General features: G+C 37.9%; 1 protein-coding gene across 12 annotated transcripts in view; it reads right to left on the reverse strand.

Moving 5' to 3' along the window:
• The window catches only part of ANKS1B (ankyrin repeat and sterile alpha motif domain containing 1B), a 1,280,047-nt gene that overhangs the window by 343,325 nt on the left and 918,693 nt on the right, over window positions 1-18,029 (reverse strand). For all 12 annotated transcript variants that reach the window (XM_054442265.2, XM_054442272.2, XM_054442268.2 and 9 more), the window contains one exon: window positions 10,830-10,928. In XM_054442265.2, the coding sequence (XP_054298240.1) occupies window positions 10,830-10,928 (99 nt within the window). The remainder of the gene's footprint in view (window positions 1-10,829; window positions 10,929-18,029) is intronic.

Here is an 18,029-nt window from a genome sequence, read left to right on the forward strand (position 1 = left end):
TGCAGGATAACTCCAAGGGAGCCACTCTTCTTTATTAAATGGTGGTGAACTTCTCAGAGTTGAAGGATGACACCTGCTGGGGATAGCAATAGATCAGAACCTATTTTCCTGCCTAATTCCTTCCCTATTTCTCTGTAAATATCAGAGGGAGATTAGGAGTAAAAGTGATATTTCAGCTCTGTGGTCTACATAATAAATGATTCCAAGATAAATTCTTAAAAAAAAAAACACTAAAAAGTTCTGCTTCTTTAGCTTGGGAACAATGTAGTAACCATCTTGCTTTGTGAAACTGCACAAAAAACTTGGAGCAGAGCATGGGTAAGTATGTTTGAATTGTGCGCTCTCACGTCCAGCAGTTGTTTAAAAATCTATCCAGCCCATACAGTTATTGCTATTTTGCATTTTGTACATACGGGGCTTTGTCATTTCAAAGGGTGCAAAGAGCTTCATGAATATTGGCCATTCCTTCTCTCATGTGACCCCGTAGAACAGACTAGTTATTGGTCATCACTTGTAAACAGGAAGCATGAATCTCACCCTAGGAAATGCAAGCCGCCAGTGCTGTCGTGCTTACATGCATGAATGACATGCCTTATCCCTTTGTAAAACATTTAAAAATAAAGGCACTCAGTTTGGAAATATCTTTGGGCATCCTAACCTGACCCATTCAGAACTGACCTCTAATCAGCATTTTTGTTTGGCTCAGTCCAGTCTAATAAATATTAACTGGGCATTACCGTGTTCATGATCTGTGTGCTCCATACCTAGGAAAGGAAGATGAACATGGCCAAGATCCTAATCTTGAGTAAGAGACAAATTAGTCAACAGGTGGTTTTTATGAGGTGTAATGGGAACACAGAAGGGTTAAATCATCTATCCCAGAGAGGAGATGTTGTAAAGATTTCTCCAAGGCTTAAGTATTAAGGAATGAATAGGAGTTACCCATGGGAAGAAGGATGACAGTTAAGGTACAGAAGGAGATGATGTTTCTGGCACAGAATGACTAGATTCTCAGGAATTCTATCACATATTCCTAGGAAGAGAGATAATATTTCTTGGCCTAATTTGCAGTTTAATGAGGGCTATGAACCTGAATCCTGGTGAATCAAATGTGGTTTAAAGTAAGTGATGCATTTCCTGTCCTGGCAATAGAACATCCCAAGTGATCTTCTATGTTCCTCTCTACCCTGCTGTCATGGCAGCCCACAAAGAACTGCAGGATGGAAGGGTCCATGACGGAAGAAGCCAGGGTCCCTGAATTACTGGTTGGAGGAGAGCTGCCTGACCCACGCTGGACTTAGCATGTGTGAGAAATAAATTTAACAGTGTGATACCACTGAGAATTTGGAGCTGTTTGTTACGGTGGCTAGGTTCATTACCCTGATCATACTGTGTGCCAGGCTAAGGAATAATAAAAGGGATCTGAATGACTTGCTGTCACTTCAACATTTATATAGCCCAAATAACTTAGGTTTTTGACCTTAACATCGATTACTCTTTCTTCCTTTCTCATCCAATGGCACCAACAATTTCTTTTTTAAAAAGGTGATCTTTTACAGTCTTTCAGCAAGTCATCTGCTCCTCCTGAGTATATTATCAGCATCTTGTGTCTTTTAATGACATTTGTCTATTGTATATAATTATATAACATTATATATATTATTATATCTATTATTGTATAACATATATGATATACAACAAAAAATGTATTATAGTATATATAATATGTTTTATATTATATATACTATAAATTTGTATTATAAAATATTATATTGTATGTAATAGGTTATGATATAATAGGAATATAACATGTTAATGTTATACAATATAGCATGTATATATAATGAAATATCATTTCAAAGGTATCTCTCTATAAAAATCAATCTTTCTCATTAGAATACACATTTTGTGAGGGCAAGGGCTTCATTTATATTACTCATTACTGTAACCCTAGTACCAAGGGAAATGCCTAGTATATAGTAGGCACCCACAGTTATTTTCAGAATGAATGAATAAAGATAAATATAATAGAATAGAGGCTGCGTTTTTTTTTTAAAAGAAATGGACTTCAGCTGTGTTCAGATGTAGGCGTTCTGAAGGCAGAAAGAGCTCCAAACCCAGACGAGGGTTGAGAGTTGCTCATATGAAGGTGATAGCAGAAGCTATGCAGGCAAATGAAGGCACCTCAGGAGGGTAAGGGAAGGAAGAAGATGAGAGAATTAAGGCTGAATTTTAGGGAATATCAATGTATGAGATAGACGAAGCATAAGCAGCTAATGAAACAATATTAGAAAAAGTAAGGAAAGTAAAGAGAGTATTGTGGCACGGAAACAGAACTCTGTAAGAATAACAGTTTTGGGGTCACATCTGTGAGTATAGCATATTCAATAAACACCTGTTTATTGATTGAAATAAGTGCTGAACACTGAATAGCATATAGTCCCATGAAGACAGCCAAAGGGGCTGACTCCTTTTCTAAAAGACATATAGCTAATGTCATCCCTGTTAATTTTACACATTTCTCTGGGATGACGTCAGGAGGCTTGGGTTATCCTGGGGCCTTTCACTAGTTTGATAAAGTAGGCTATATTTCTGATCTGAGTTCTTCCCTGTTTAGAAGATTCTCAGAAGTATGGAAAAGTTCTTAATCTAGCTGGATATTTATTGATAAGTTATGGGTCAGTAAACTATGCCTACAGTCTAAGCCTGGTCTATTGCCTGTTTTTGTAAATAAAGTTATTTGGAACATGGCCACACTCATTCATTTCTGAATCATCTATGGCTATTTTCACTCTGCAACAGGGTTGAGTAACCAACCACAATATAGGACATATGGCCGGCAGAGCATAAAATATTTATGATATGGCTTTTTACAGAAAAAGTCTGCCAACTTCTGAGCACTGAGCATATCTGTTTTGCACCCCCAGCAAAAAAAACAAAAAACAAAAAACAAAAATACAAAAAACAAAACAAAACAAAACAAAAAACCCCACAAGACATTTTCAGAACAGAGTGAAGCTTGTAAGAACCCTGGGAATACCACAGCCTGTCTTACTAAGGACTGGACCTATAGGAAATAGAATATTCTATGCCCTCAGTGAGACTGGGTCCCGTCACGTATTTACTTTAGGTTAGGACCTCCATGCTAACAGTGCACGTATGTGGGTGTGAGATTCTCTTTGACCGTGTATCTTTAACTGATGTCCACTGGGTGGTAGGCCAACACTGGGTGGCAGTGAGTTTAAGACATGCAATAAAAAGAATAAAAAGAAATGCAAGTGAAAAGAATGAGGGTAGATGGAGAGTGAGTGATGGGATGGGAGAATGAAAAGAAGTCACCCTGTCAAAAGGTACCATGAGAGCATCTGTGCCTGTGGGCTATATTTTGTCATTGCCCTTCTGAAAAACAGCAGAAGAAATAAGAACAAGTTTCTATCATTTTTCTAAGTGACAGGGAAATAAGACTGAACCTTCCTTTCTAGACTTTTAAAGAAACAGCATTGGTTGTACACTTTTCCGCTAAAGCTTACACACATCTGCGTCAACCATCAAGACTAGAATTAACAAACATCTGAATGTTAAGGACTTTGAGAGCACTAGCATCTTTAAGAGAATGACTCCGTTCTCTTGAAGATGCTAGTTCTTTCAAGGTCCTTAAAATTATCTTCATAGAATGTCTCTGTTCTCTTAAAGACTCTAGTTCTTTCAAGGTCCTTAAAATTCAGATGTAACTTCTTTAAAAGAATGTCACATTCCTAATACTCCTTTCAAAGGCTAACATAACCTGTGATCTCATCATATTAAGACTTATTTCTAGAGTGATTCTCTTCATCTATGACATAGGGGTAGCACAGTGACAGCTATAACCAAATCTGGCCCCCCATGCTTTGTTTTGTTAACAAAGTGTTTATGAAAGAAACCCACAGTTTTTTTTGGGGGTGAGGAGGGGCAGGACTTCTGCTCTCCAGTGTGCCACAGTTTCCACCACTCCATATTATCTTTTCTTTAAAAGTGTTTGAGTTTTCAATCCCTACAATCTCTGCTCATACCATTTTGAGGCGGTCAACTGTTGCTTTGATCTATTTTCTTTGTTCAGGCCTAAAATTAAATGACCACTTGTAACTTTCTAGCTATGTTAGTTTATTAGAACCTGTTTTATTTGCTAACATTCTTAAAGTTTTGTCCAATAGAGTTTAGTAGACTCACTGACCTAATATATATGGTAAAATACTCTTTTCAGTAATGAGGCAACAATGAAGAATAAATACATTTTAAGAAACTGTGCTGTTTTATTGGATTACTGATTTGTGTATATCACTTAGATCAGTGATGTTCAGGTTATGAAGTGATTATGTACAATCTGCAAATCTCTAGTGTCCCTAACTTCCGTATTATCTTATATCATGCTACATTATACCTAACTCTACAGACAAGAGACATGTGCCTCTTTTTTGCGTGGCAGTAGCAAAGGTAGCTCTTAAATCATCTGACTGTGAACAATATAGTCCCAGGAAGATGGCCCAAGGAAATAAAGGGTGTTTTTTCCCTTGTAGTTTTTGATGGATTATTCCATTTTAACTACAAATGTGGACAATGGAAACTAGGCTGTAAAGCAGATCATTATAAAATGTACCTGGCCGACTTCTAAGATGGGCCCCACCCTGCCCACCCTACCCCATGGTCCCCACCTCCTGGTATTCACGCCCCTGTGTAAACACCTCTATTGTGTATGAACTGAATCTGGTGACTTGATTGTAATGAATAGAAGATGGCAAAAAGATGGGATGTCACTTCTGTGATTAGGTAGCAAAAGACTGTGACTTCCATCTTGCTAGCACTTTCTTGTCTTCTCACTTGCTCGTTCTGTTGAAGCTAGCTGCATGTTGTGAGATGCTCTATGCGGTGACAAGGAACTAAGGGAGGCCTCAGCCAACAGTGTGTGAGGCACTGAGGCCTCAGTCCGAAAATCCCTAAAAGCCTGAATCCTGCCTACAACAATGTGAGTGAGTTAGGAAGTAGATCCTCTTGACTTGAGTCTTGAGACAGCTGTAGCTGTCTGAAAGATCCAGAGACAGAGGACCCACTCAACATTGTACCTGGATTCCTGACCCACAGAAATTGGGAGATAATAAATGTTGTTATATGCCACTAAAATTTGGGGTAACTTGTTCTTTAACAATACAGAATATAAATCTTCTACTGGAATAACAGCAAATTTTTTTTTAGCCAAAGCCTCAAACTGAGGATAGAAAAGGGGGTAATTTAATCCATTCATTCAGAGGTGGTCAGTGCCATTCAGTGAAAAAAATAATTAAATATATGTAGCTCCAATAAATATTGGTTAAACTGAGCAGAACTCAGAAGTAAAGGGCCACTAAAATTCAGGTGTTCATTATGTAGTAAAGTAACAGTAGCAATGAACAAAAGTGAATACCAGACATTGCACTAAGATCAAGAGTCCTGTGATAACAATATTTACTAGTCATCAAATATTTTTGGGTTTGAGTTTTGAGGAACTCCAGGATTTAACTGAGGAGAATGAGTAGGCAGAGAGACAACAGCACAGATGCAGAGAGTAACTAGGTATCATGGAAGCCGAAAGAAGACAATGTTAATAGAGAAAATTTGCCCCATGGGGTTAACAAGAATCCTTGAGCTTGCCTTGCAAGAAGACAGATGAAGAAACAGCTTGTTATAATTCTCTCTGCTTGCAACAAAACTGGCTGACTGGCTGAAACTGGCTGGAACCAATAAGGCTGACTGGAGTCAGCATAGCACAGAATAGACTTGCTCCCCTGGGGGGTGACGTTTTGATGTCACAGCCTGAATTTCCACGTCATGTTTCAGACCGGTTCCCCATGAATTTGCACAGGCAATCCATGGAAAAGCACGAAGGGACAACTGCGCATGCTCAACGGACTTTCCAAACTTCCCATTCGTTTCTGCCAATCACCAACCAACCGGGAAGCCCCGCCCCCAGAATCTCTCCCTTAAATATACCGCTTTAAGGCTGGTACAGGGCGACGGATCTGAGCTGGATTCCTGCCTCCTTGCTTGGCCGCCTTGCAATAAACCTTTCTCTCTACAAAATCCAGCGCTTCAGTGTTTGGCCACAATTGTGTGCAGGCAAATGAACCCAGTTTGGTTGATAACAATAATTGTCAATAGTATCAGAGTCTGCTGAAGTCAAAAGTAGGGTGGAGATAACAAAGGGCTTATGGAATTTCTGCTCTTCTGCTTACTGGTGAACTTAGCACTGGTTGTAGGGGGTCGCAGCAGAGACAACTCAAGCCCTTGAGGGATTAGTGGAGGAAAGGAAACGGGGAGACATTGAGTGTAGACAACTACTAAGTAATTCCAAAAGGTATTATAAAATTGGAAAGCATTAGAAGAGGAAATACTGAAAAACAGCATGAGCATACAATATAAAAGTTGCTCATGTGCTGAAATATACTGTCAACTCAGGTTGAGGGATATGAAGAGAGCAGATGCAATATGAGCCTTGATACAAAGTCCTGCAAACCTTTAAAATGAAAATCCTTTGAATGCCTGACCTTCAGGTGTTATATTATCAAAGGACAAAAGCGTTTATGCCCTTTTAAAAAGGAAAATGTATTAGAGGATTATCCAAAGACTTGGCCATATACAATTCTTATCTGGAAAAAACTAAGTTATATGTTGAAAATAAGTAATCAGGTAATATCCCTGTGTCCAAAGAGACAGAAAAAGCACAATAACCTTAACATTTCTAGGATGGTAGAAAAAAAGCCATTTTCTTGTGGAACTTTGGGTTTGTTTCCTTTCACAAAAAGGGGAAAAGGTGAAATTTGATCTTCAAGAAGTCCAGGAAAGCTTTTAGAGCTGAGAAAAGGCAGAGTTGGGGTTGGTGAGGGAAGTAGACTCTGGGTGAAAATGGATAATTAAGCTTTACAAAAGGTCAAGCATAGCAAAAGACAGCAAGAAAGATGCATTCTATGGGTTGAATGTATTAAATGTAGTTGAGAAGATGTATATCTTTGCATTGGTGAATATTTCAGTATTAAAAAGACATATTACAGAATAGCTATTCTTACAAAAGGAATAAACTTTTTTCTTTGAAGCTTGACACAACAAATACCAATAAAAGCATGAAAAATATGCTTTGAAGTGTGCTAACACATCAAGATTGTACTGAGCAAAGCACCTTTTCTCTGTTTAGGAACAATCTCACTAATTCCACAACACAATATGTTAATTAAAGGATCCCAGGTAGCAATCATGGAATATTTCTTCTCATGACAGATGAAGAATACAAATATTCTGAAGACTGAAATTGTATAAACAAAATGAAGAGACATTTTGTCCGTTTTCTGGCAGTGCAAAGTTAAAGTGAATGCAGATGAATGTGCTGGCAATAAAATGACACTATTAACCATCTGAAGATTGGGCTCATTACCTAAGAAGGCAAAGCATCAATTTGTGGCATTATAACATTCTGTTTTTGCTGCTCAATGTGCGTCTGGATGTTTTTATATACTCTCTACTAATTTGTGTGCAGAGTAAGCTCTTCTGCATCAGCCTCTCGATAGAAGCTTAATTTTGTATTGTTTCTATTATATTTTCTCTAATGAGAATGATATTCTGTATTAGAAATAAACACTTCATTTATTCTCTAAATAATTCTAGGTTCAGTTTCTCTTGTTTTGCATTATCAAGTGGTGTGTACAGGATTATAGATATAATCTTAAAATTGAGGTGCTCTGATTAAAAATATACATTTGAATGACATGTGAGGAAAATATTCATTCACTCAATCACTCACTCATTCATTCTTAAAAGAATGTCCATGTATTGGGTTAAGCATCATGGGAAATTCAAGGATGTTGCACTGTCTCTGCCCTCAGGATGTTTATAGCATAGAAGTGGCTGAATGTTATTAGTACCTTGAGATAGGAGCAAGCACAGGGCCATAAAATCTCAGAGGAAAGGGAGGGTCAGTGTATTTTCTCATACCACAAGTATTTCTTGAGTACCTACTATGTGACAGGTGCTATTCTAGAGGCTGGATATATATAAAAGAGAATAAGACAGTCAAGGTCCCTGACCTTATGGACCTTGCTTCCTGAGGGTGAGATGGAAAATAATGAAGAAAAAAAGCAAATAAATAATATAACTTCAGATCACATTAAGTGGCATGAAGAAAAATAAAGCAGAGCAATAGCAAGAACAGTGATGGTAAGGGAAGGATGTGAATTTTAGCTCATGAAGGCCCCTGTGAAGATGTCACATTCGAATAGAGATTTGACAATGTATAGGAGCAAGTGTATGAAATTCTGAAGGAAGGGCTTTCTAGGTAGTGGGACCTTTGTAGGACAGGATAAAGACTTTATTCTTAGTGGGAAGGAAATTCACTGGAGAACTGAAGCAGGGTATAGCATGACCTGATTTATATTTTAGAAGGATCATTCCAGATACTGTATAGAAATTCAATTATAGAGGGGTAAGAAGGTAACCTGGACAGAGGTTAACCATCTGTGAATAGTCCAGGATAGAGGAGACCAATGAGAACTTGATTCATGTAGTCTAACCAAGGATGACAGACTAGAATGCACTGTGGTAGTCCATCTAGATAGAGGTGGTTGGTGAGGACTAGGTTGATAATTACTTAGACGGTAAGGGGTGGTTCCATTTTGAAGGAAGTTGCACAAAGGAAGCGATATGATAATATCTGAGTTGAACTTTAAATGAATGGCAGCATGTGACAAAGCAAGTAGTCATTCATTGATTTATTGAGTGCTTATCTATTTTTATGAACCAGGCACTGTGCTAGGTGCTAGAGATACAGCAGTATGGAAGGCATTGCTGAAAGTGAGAATAAAACTTGCTGAGAAGGTAATATTTTAAGTAAACATACACAAGCAGAGAGGTGAACAATATGCTCATAGGAATTACTTCCAGAATTGGTTCTAAGGATGTTTTATTCTTTTCCATTTAGTGTAGAAAATTATGTGATTAAACTCTTTTGTATATTTGGCTCAGTGAATTTGCAAAAGGAGTAAGTGTCTATCAGTAGAAATTCAATTCACTGTCAGTTGGGAAATTTCATCAGATAATTTCCTTAGAAATAGTGGTTAATATTTACTTTTCCCACTCTGGGAGGGAGAAAGTATAGCCTCTCTAGAAAGAACAAGAGGATAAGAGAGTACAAAACCTAGGACAAGCTCAAATATCCAGGTGTATCTATTACAGTTCATCAGCCACCTGCCTCCAATCTGCCCCACAGTCTTTTTGCAAACAGATGACCCAAGTTCAACTTTCCCTCCTTCTAATCCCACTTGTACACTGCCTCCAGAATTAACTGGCCTAAAGTAATCCAGCCATGTCCATTCCCCAGTGCCTACAGAATAAATTTCAAATTCCTCAGCCTGACACACACTGACCCAACCTACTTTTTCTGCTTTATCTCTGACTACACACTCCTCAATTGTTTTAATCACCTTGAATTTTCTTCCTCTTATTAAAATTATTTTTTGAATTGTGTGAATATGTTATGAAATACACATAACATAAAACTTACCATCATCACCATTTTTAGGTGTATATTTCAGTGGCATGAAGTACATTTGCATTGTTGTACAAATCCCATTGGATTTTAAATGTCCATTTCCCTCATACTTCCAGCAATTTGTTGCCTGAACCATATTTGTTTTTATATGGTTCCTGGGGCCTCCTGCAATGCCTTTTCCCATCCAAGTACTAACCAGACCCGAACCTGCTTAGTTTCCGAGATCAGATGAGATCGGGCACGTTCAGGTTGGTATGGCCATAGATCTGAAATGCATTCTCCTTTCCTTATCAATTAAAATCCCACATACCTGAAAGATTCATGCTCAGATTTTGCCTCTTCCCTTAGGCTACTTTGACACCTTATCTGGAAACAGGAGGTCAACTATGTTGCTAGGTAACACACTGCTTACAGTAAAAATGATGCCTGGTTGGTAAATTGCATCTGGACTAGGAGGGCCTATACATGAACTATAACTACATGATGGGGATGTGATACTTTGGATTTCCCTGAGTAATGACTCTTGTAATTAGGTCCCTTGTAGGGACCATGGAGGATAAGTCTATGGAGTTGTTACAGGAGATATCGCCTCTTATGGGGCAGGAGGCTTTTAAGCCAGGGCCATTCCTGCACCCACCCAATATGAATCTAGTCTTCTTGAACCTGAGCTGCCACCTGGGGGGCCAGAACTGATATTTGTACTGATATTAGGACTCTCACTGAAGAGAAAATCTGAAACTTCCCTGGTGGCCAGCAGTGTTTTCTGTATCACATTTTTCTAGGTAAATCTCAAGCTAAGTGCTCATGCCTATAATCCCAGAAGTCTGGAAGGCTGAGGTGGGTGGATCACCTGAAGTCAGGAGTTCAAGACCAGCCTGGCCAACATGGCGAAATCCCATCTCTACTAAAAATACACACACAAAAATAAATTAGCCAGGCATGGTGGTGTGCACCCGTAACCCCAGCTACTCAGGAGGATGAAGCAGGAGAATTGCTTGAATCCAGGAGGTGGAATTTGCAGTGAGCCTAGATCATACCATTGCACTCCAGACTGGGTGACAGAGAGAGACCTTGTCTCAAAACAAAAAAACAATAAAACCTCAAGCCAATGTGGCCCATAGTAGTCTCGTAAGTCTGAATGTGCAGTTGGACCTAAGAAGATCTGCTCTTGAGGTTGCATCAATATGTAGAAATATTGTACCAAATAACAATACTCCTCGCATGCCTGGACTCAAAAATCACTGGGAACCATACACAGGACTAGGGCAATAAAAGTATTGCTCACCTTTGGAAGGAGCTGGATTGCCTGTAGAATTCTTTGTCGGTGCCCGGAATTAAGGATTCCAATTTCCAACAAATCCTGATCTTCCATAACATTGCTTCCCTGAAACAAAACAGAAACATTACAGGTTAAATCAAGCATTTATACTGTGGATAAATAACAAGGATTTATTTAATACAGAGAAAACCAATGAGTGACCTGATTTTTATGAACAAAGACATAGAGTCATTCTTCCGTGAGGGTGAGGGCAGAGTCGGTCACCTCGTTACTGATGTGAAGGCTAGGAGAAAGCTCCCCTCCCCTCACAAATATCTGTTGTGGCTTACATCCACGTTGGGTTATCTGCATTGGAGATTCATTCGTGTGACTTAAAACTTTGTTTCTGTAAAAATGTGAATGCTTCTAGTAAGAGTTGCCATTTAGGATTATCAGTGACTTACACATTGATGTTAATGAGTCATTTTTCCCCCCTTGATGACGGATTTTGTGAGGAAGGCTGATAGAAAAATAGACATATATTAGGCAGGTTAAAAGTGAGAGTTAATACTTAATTTCAAAATACTGAGTCACAATAGCAAACACATAGAATCAACCTAAATGCCCATCAATGATAGACTAGATGAAGAAAATGTGGTACATATACACCATGGAATACTGTGCAGCCATAGAAAAGAATGAGATCATGTCCTTTGCAGGGACATGGATGGAGCTGGAGGTCATTATCCTTAGCAAACTAATGCAGGAACAGAAAACCAAACACCACACGTTCTCGCTTATAAGTGAGAGCTAAACGATGAGAACACATGGACGCAGAGGGGAAAGATACACGCTAGTGCCTGTTGGAGGGTGGAGGTTGGAGGAGGGAGAGGATCAGGAAAAATAACTCATCAGTACTAGGCTTAATACCTGGGTGATGAAATAATCTGTACAACAAAGCCCCATGACACAAGTTTACATATGTAACAAACTACACGTGTACTCTTGAACATAAAATAAAAGTTAAAAAATTATTGAATTCCAGACACCAGATCACGATATGAAGATTGAATAATCAATAAGATGCAGGGCCCTGCCCACAACTGCCTTTATTCCTTCCAGTCCTGTGATGGAAAGGGACTGTTCAAAGGCAGTTAGGTAGGATGCTGAGACTGTGCTATGATGGTGACACTTGCTTAGGAGTCCAGAGGGAATCCAGGATAATTTTTCAGAGAAAAGGACACCTAATCAGATATAGGAAAAATGGGTGGTTAAGGCACAGCACCTAAAAGAGGGAGGACAATGGGGAAATTATGTGCCAAGACCTGTGAGTAAGAAGGAATGTAGTATACTTGGAAGCATCATGTTCTGGGATAATATGGAGAGAGGAGCAAATGGTAAGGCTGGACAAGTAAGCAGAGGGCAGACTATACAGATATTGCATGCCATGCTGAGGGCTTCAGACTTCATCCTGACCATAATGGGAAGCCATGGACAGCTTTTAAGAAAAAGAGTTACATGCTGAGATTCCAAATTTAGAAAGATTATTTTGATTTCTGGGGCTGGGCCTCAGTTTCCCTACCTATAAAATGATAAATTTAAGCCCACAATGTCCAAGGACCAGTTCAGTCCTAAAATTCTCAGATTTCAATGGTTATTTTAAACCTGTGATTAATATTTGAATGCAGAAGTTTACATATTGCTCATTTTATCCCTAGATTTTAATCTTTCATGGTTTGTAAGACAGAGTTTCTCTTTAAATTGAGGTGTCTATAGAAGTTCAAGAATTCAGATCACTATTTTTTTTTGACAAATCAAACTCTGTCCTACTTATGTGTAACACAAAAACGCAAGAATAGAAATGAGAGAATATCCATTTATTTAGAGTGATGAGTACCATTAGACACTCAAAGCAAAGGAGAATGAAGTGGAAAGGATGATTCTGGGGCATGGAGACCACTGTGGTTGTTTTCTAGAGGCGATGTGGGCATAGACTAACGTAGTAGTCACAGGAGCAAAAAGAAGCAGGTGGATTTGAAAACTATCAGGAAGTTTGACTTGGAGACTGAACATGTGGAATGATGGAGAAATGTGGAATGATGGAGAAATGTGGAATACGCACTGATTCAAGGCTTGGGCAGTGAGTGGAACTTGATGCCTTTTCCTGCCATAATAAAGGAGGAGGAACAGCCCTAGTGGGGTGCAAAGTGAGACTAATGTCTTTCCCTGGACAGGGACAGAATAGATGCATGTAAACAACTTAATAATATCAGACTATGCTATAAATGGATAACTGGCTGTTCTTAGAAGGATTAAAGCCGCTGGAATGGCACCACAGCTAGGGATTTAAAATGGGCATTCACTGGACAAAAGCATTCCACCGACTCATAGTGTCATTCCTATGCTTAAGCAACACCAGCCATCTCAGAGGAAGCAGAATGATCCAGGTATTCAGCAGCATGATAATGAAAAGCCTAATGAAAAACAAATAAAGCCAGTCTTGGCAACATGCCACAGGAAATATTGCTCTCAAGAAATTACTCAGTGCACACAACAGAGCATGGCTGAGAATACAAATGACTTCATTTAGAGAAAGCGTTATTATTTCCAGAAATGGACTAGTATGGCATGAGCGAGATATGTGATACCATTCTGACTTTTACTGTTTGAGGAGTTACCTGGCCCTTAAGAAAAAATCTTTGGCCATCTTTGTGTGAGAACATTACCAGGTTTTCCAGGTCCTATCTTACCAACCCACAACTTCAGCCCATGTAGAATAGAGGACCTGGTTTCTTTGCAGAAACAGAAAGCATATGAATATCCCATAGTGTGCATAGCTACTATCTCTAGGTAATCCTGACAACTGGATTTCAGTGTTTGAATACTGAAATGTTTTGGTAAATTAAATCCTAAAGACCACTGTTCTTCCTCTACACCTCCAATATGCTATTTTCTGTATCTTCAGTAAGAGAGGAGTCCTTTTGAAGAATTATAGGGAAGTTAGACATTTTTAAAGAAGGTGTTGAGTACATAAGAACATCTTTTTGAGCCAAATTTCCTAGCATATAGGATAATTGCCAAACATTTTTGAAAAATGAACCAAAATTATGGGAAGCACAAGAAAAATAGTGAAAATGTGTCAAAGGGGAAATGGCACTAATTGGGAAATGGAAAGGAAAGGATTTACTGTCCCCAGTGAGGCATGCTGTTAGAAATTTTCTTATTTTATCTTTTTCTATAATACATAGGGATGCCAAAAATATCCTAGTACATCATTCAGCCAGCCTTTTGTCCAAACACTAGGGGACTTGGAGTCTGCAGAACTGGGTTTGGATCATGGTGGGGCAAACTTGGCTAAGTCATATATTCTTTGTAGGCTTCCTGGTACTCACCCATCAAATGAAGCAGTTTAATGAATATGTATCCAGTTTCCAAATGCTATGATTTCAGCCATGTTTGATTTTTGTTTGGTATCATTACATATAAATACAGATTGTATATTTTGAAATTACATTTCAGTGTTTCAGAATTTGTAACCTAAAATTAGCTTTAAGAAGTGATTAAAGAGAAATTCAAGAATACATTTTTTTTTTTGACAAATCAATCTTGGTATGATGGACATAAAATTTCTTATTAAAGGAAATTATAAGATAACTTATTTTTATAGTAGTACAGATTCTTATAGCTTTTCAGGGAAAAACAAAATGTTTCAAACCTTATAACTATCTAACCATTTCTTTGGCACCTGGGTGACAGTTGTGCCATCAAAGACAATAAACATTCCCATTCTTCCTAGGGAGCTGGAATTAATTCTCACTTTATCACTTGCCTTTACTAAATGTTAGTGAATCTCAGTTTAACTTCTTTTTTTTTTTTTGAGACGGAGTTTCACTGTTGTTGCCCAGGCTGGAGTGCAACGGCACGATCCTGGCTCACTGCAACCTCCGTCTCCTGTGTTCAAGTGATTCTCATGCCTCACCCTCCCAAGTAGCTGGGATTACAGGCGCCTGTCACCATGCCCAGCTAATTTTTGTATTTTTAGTAGAGACAGGGTTTCATCATGTTGGCCAGGCTGGTCTCGAACTCCTGACCTCAGGTGATCCATCTGCCTTGGCCTCCCAAAGTGCTGGGATTACAGGCGTGAGCAACCGCTCATTTTTCTCAATAAAAACTGAACACAACTCTAGCTTTCTTCCTCCTCCATCATTTTTTTTTTTTTCCACATAACTACTAGGTCAATGATTTGGGGGCAGAGCTCTGTCATGTCCATCTTCTGTTTAGTCATCTACTACACTGCACTCTCAATCTCCTTTCCTACCCAGTACACTCCAGTCCCACGTTTTCATCTCCCATTTTACTCCTCAACCCACCAGAATAAGCTGGTCCCCCCCCATCAACTCCATAGAACCTCTCTGTCAAATGTTAAGAATGACCTCTCAATTGCCAAATATAGTTGATTCTTTTAAATCTTGATTTCAAGAATTTACTTGCCACATGTAGATGATGGCCACCATATTGGAAAACAAAGATACAGAACATTGCCATCACTGTAGAAAGTTCCATTAGACAGTGCTACTCTACAGTTAAAGACATTGAAACTTTAGTCAAATCACAAAGATGGGGCAGTAGCAGGGAATCAAATCAGGCACTCAAAAATACTCATGAGTTTTTCTCACGATGTAATTATTCATGTGCCTCTTAGTCAAAATTCAGGAACATTAAGTTCAGGATCTTTAGCAAATTCTCTTCTAATTTTTCAGTCATCAAAAGAAATTAGAAGGTTGTTCTACTTTCAGCAACATTTCTTTATGGTGGGGCTATAAATCTATGCTATGAAAATGACAAGTCCAATCACTAAATTATTTTTGACTTTCTTAGCACCCACCAATCACACTGCATAAGGTGTTTAAATAACAATAATCAATAAATAAAGTTGTTTGGTTAATGACTTTCTAGAATGATCAAAGGCCCAAATGCAGTATTTTTAGAATAGCTGTTCTTTGCCTGTCAAGAAATGTCTAATGCAGGGTGTCTTTATTGATCTCTTAAATCATGGAATGGAAAAAGTCACCTAATGTTTTATGCACTAATAGCTGAAAGTGGAAGTTTCTTTGACAATGGGGAGAATATCTTAGGTACTGAACTTCTTCAGCTGTGATAAACTGTTAGGATGCCCAAATAGAATGAAAAGCAGTGTTTTGTATTTAATTATTCATTAGAAGTAAAACAGCTATTTACCAAAAGCATCTCAAAAATATCTGTACTGATGACTCTGTCTCTCCAAACTCTGCATTTAAAATTTCTCCTAGTTTTTTAAACTTAATACTATATCTTATTCATTTACCAAGCTTTCCTTCATATTATATATTATAGAAAATGTTAGGAAAACATATTTAAGGACCACAGGGAACTGGCTTATTCTTAATATAAACCTGAGTTGGATAATGTTATTTATTCTCTTCCTTCATCCAGTCCAAGACTAAAAAAATAAGAGGATACTGTTGATTGGGGAAACTTGCTTTGCTCTACAATTAGCTAAATTAGATTCTTCTCCACAATTTATGTGACCTTAAATATTTAAAATAGAATCACTGTATAACAGAATGACAGCAAGATCTTACAAACTTACACATAGAAAAACATGTACTTTAGTTTGCTTTTAATATTTAGCCTGTTATAACATAAATAGCATGATAGCATGAAACTGTACACAATTTTCTTGGAATAACAATGCTACCTCTCTGCTTCTATAAAAGCTTTGAGTCAATTTGATAACAATTTACAAGTAAACCCAATACATGTCTTCCCTGCATGATTATGATAATGGTTATTGTGATAAATACCAGATTTATTATTCCTCTATCAGTGTTGAAACAAAGCTTTATTTAGCTTATCATACAGAAACATGGGTGACTATAACTGATCAGATAATGGATGATGTGCTTCTTCCAACTTTAACTTCCTCTCTCACACTAATGAAATGGCAGTGGAAGAAAATTTTATAGTACACTAAAAAAATCCCTCTACCCTAATCCTCCATTTAAACATATTCTGTCTACTGCAATAAAATTTCTTGCATACAACTTAACCACATTTTCATGTTTTTAGCTTATGAAGAAATGTGGATTAGACTATGTGGATTATTGATTCAAAAAATATTACATCACTGATCAATAAGACAGCATCTTATATGTGCAAGCTGTGTATTTTAATAAATTATATCTTAAGGTTAAGATATAATTTAGCATTATATATTTAACAGCTACCATGATTAAATGAATTTTCTGTCACTGATTTTTTCCTCTTTATTTTTGAAACCCAAGTCCCCTTTGAAACATCTGTTGTCAAGCTACAGAGAAAGAGAAGGAATTTAAGTAACCAGGTATTTATTTGTTAAAGTATCAAGCAGGATTTGGTGATATCATAAATTATAATTGTAATTCACTTGAGATGTGTTCATGTAGGTTTTAGAATATAATTTATACAGTAATTTGTACTACCTTTGGTCAAAAATTTTATAGCTATGACAGAAGGAGCCTATTCTTCATTTTTAAGGATGCTAACCCAGAGCTCCTTCAAGTAAGAAAAAAGTTGATGTGAACAAAACTTTTCTGTATGCTCTTACTTCTCTCCAGATGCATATATCTGTATAAATATAAAGCTGATGAATACCTACTGTCTTCCTTCAACTTTCACACTGATAGCAGTTGGTGTTCATTAGTGTAAAGAGCACACTTACTGTGTCAGGCACTGTTCTAAATACCTTCCATATATTACTTTATTTAATTCTCCGAATAACTTTCTATGAGGTAGGTAGCTTGTTCCCATAGCTGATAGGAGACTTTCTCAAGACTTACCCTATACTACCTCTAGTGGGAATCATGTAGGAGACAAAAGGTTGAGTTAAAAAAACATGGTTAGATCCACACCATTTATATTTTTACTTAAGAGTCATCTGAAATTCACATTTGAAAGCGAGTGTTCCAATGCATTTTATGTTTGATTTCACAGTACCGAAGCAACAATGAACCCTCTCTATGGAAGAGAACTTGGAGAGCTGTCTGGCCTATTCTTCCCTGCTCTGCTCCAGTCCTTTCTGTTCACTAAATCCTGGAATCAGGCTTGGCAGGGACCTGGGGGGTTTCTAGTTTGTAGTCTAAATGTTCCCTAACTACCCACAAAGCTTTAACTTCTCTTTTGAAGCGTGGTGTCTCACTGGGTTGACGC

Source organism: Pongo pygmaeus, chromosome 10 (genome assembly GCF_028885625.2).
Source record: "Pongo pygmaeus isolate AG05252 chromosome 10, NHGRI_mPonPyg2-v2.0_pri, whole genome shotgun sequence".
Taxonomy (NCBI): Eukaryota; Metazoa; Chordata; class Mammalia; order Primates; family Hominidae; genus Pongo; species Pongo pygmaeus.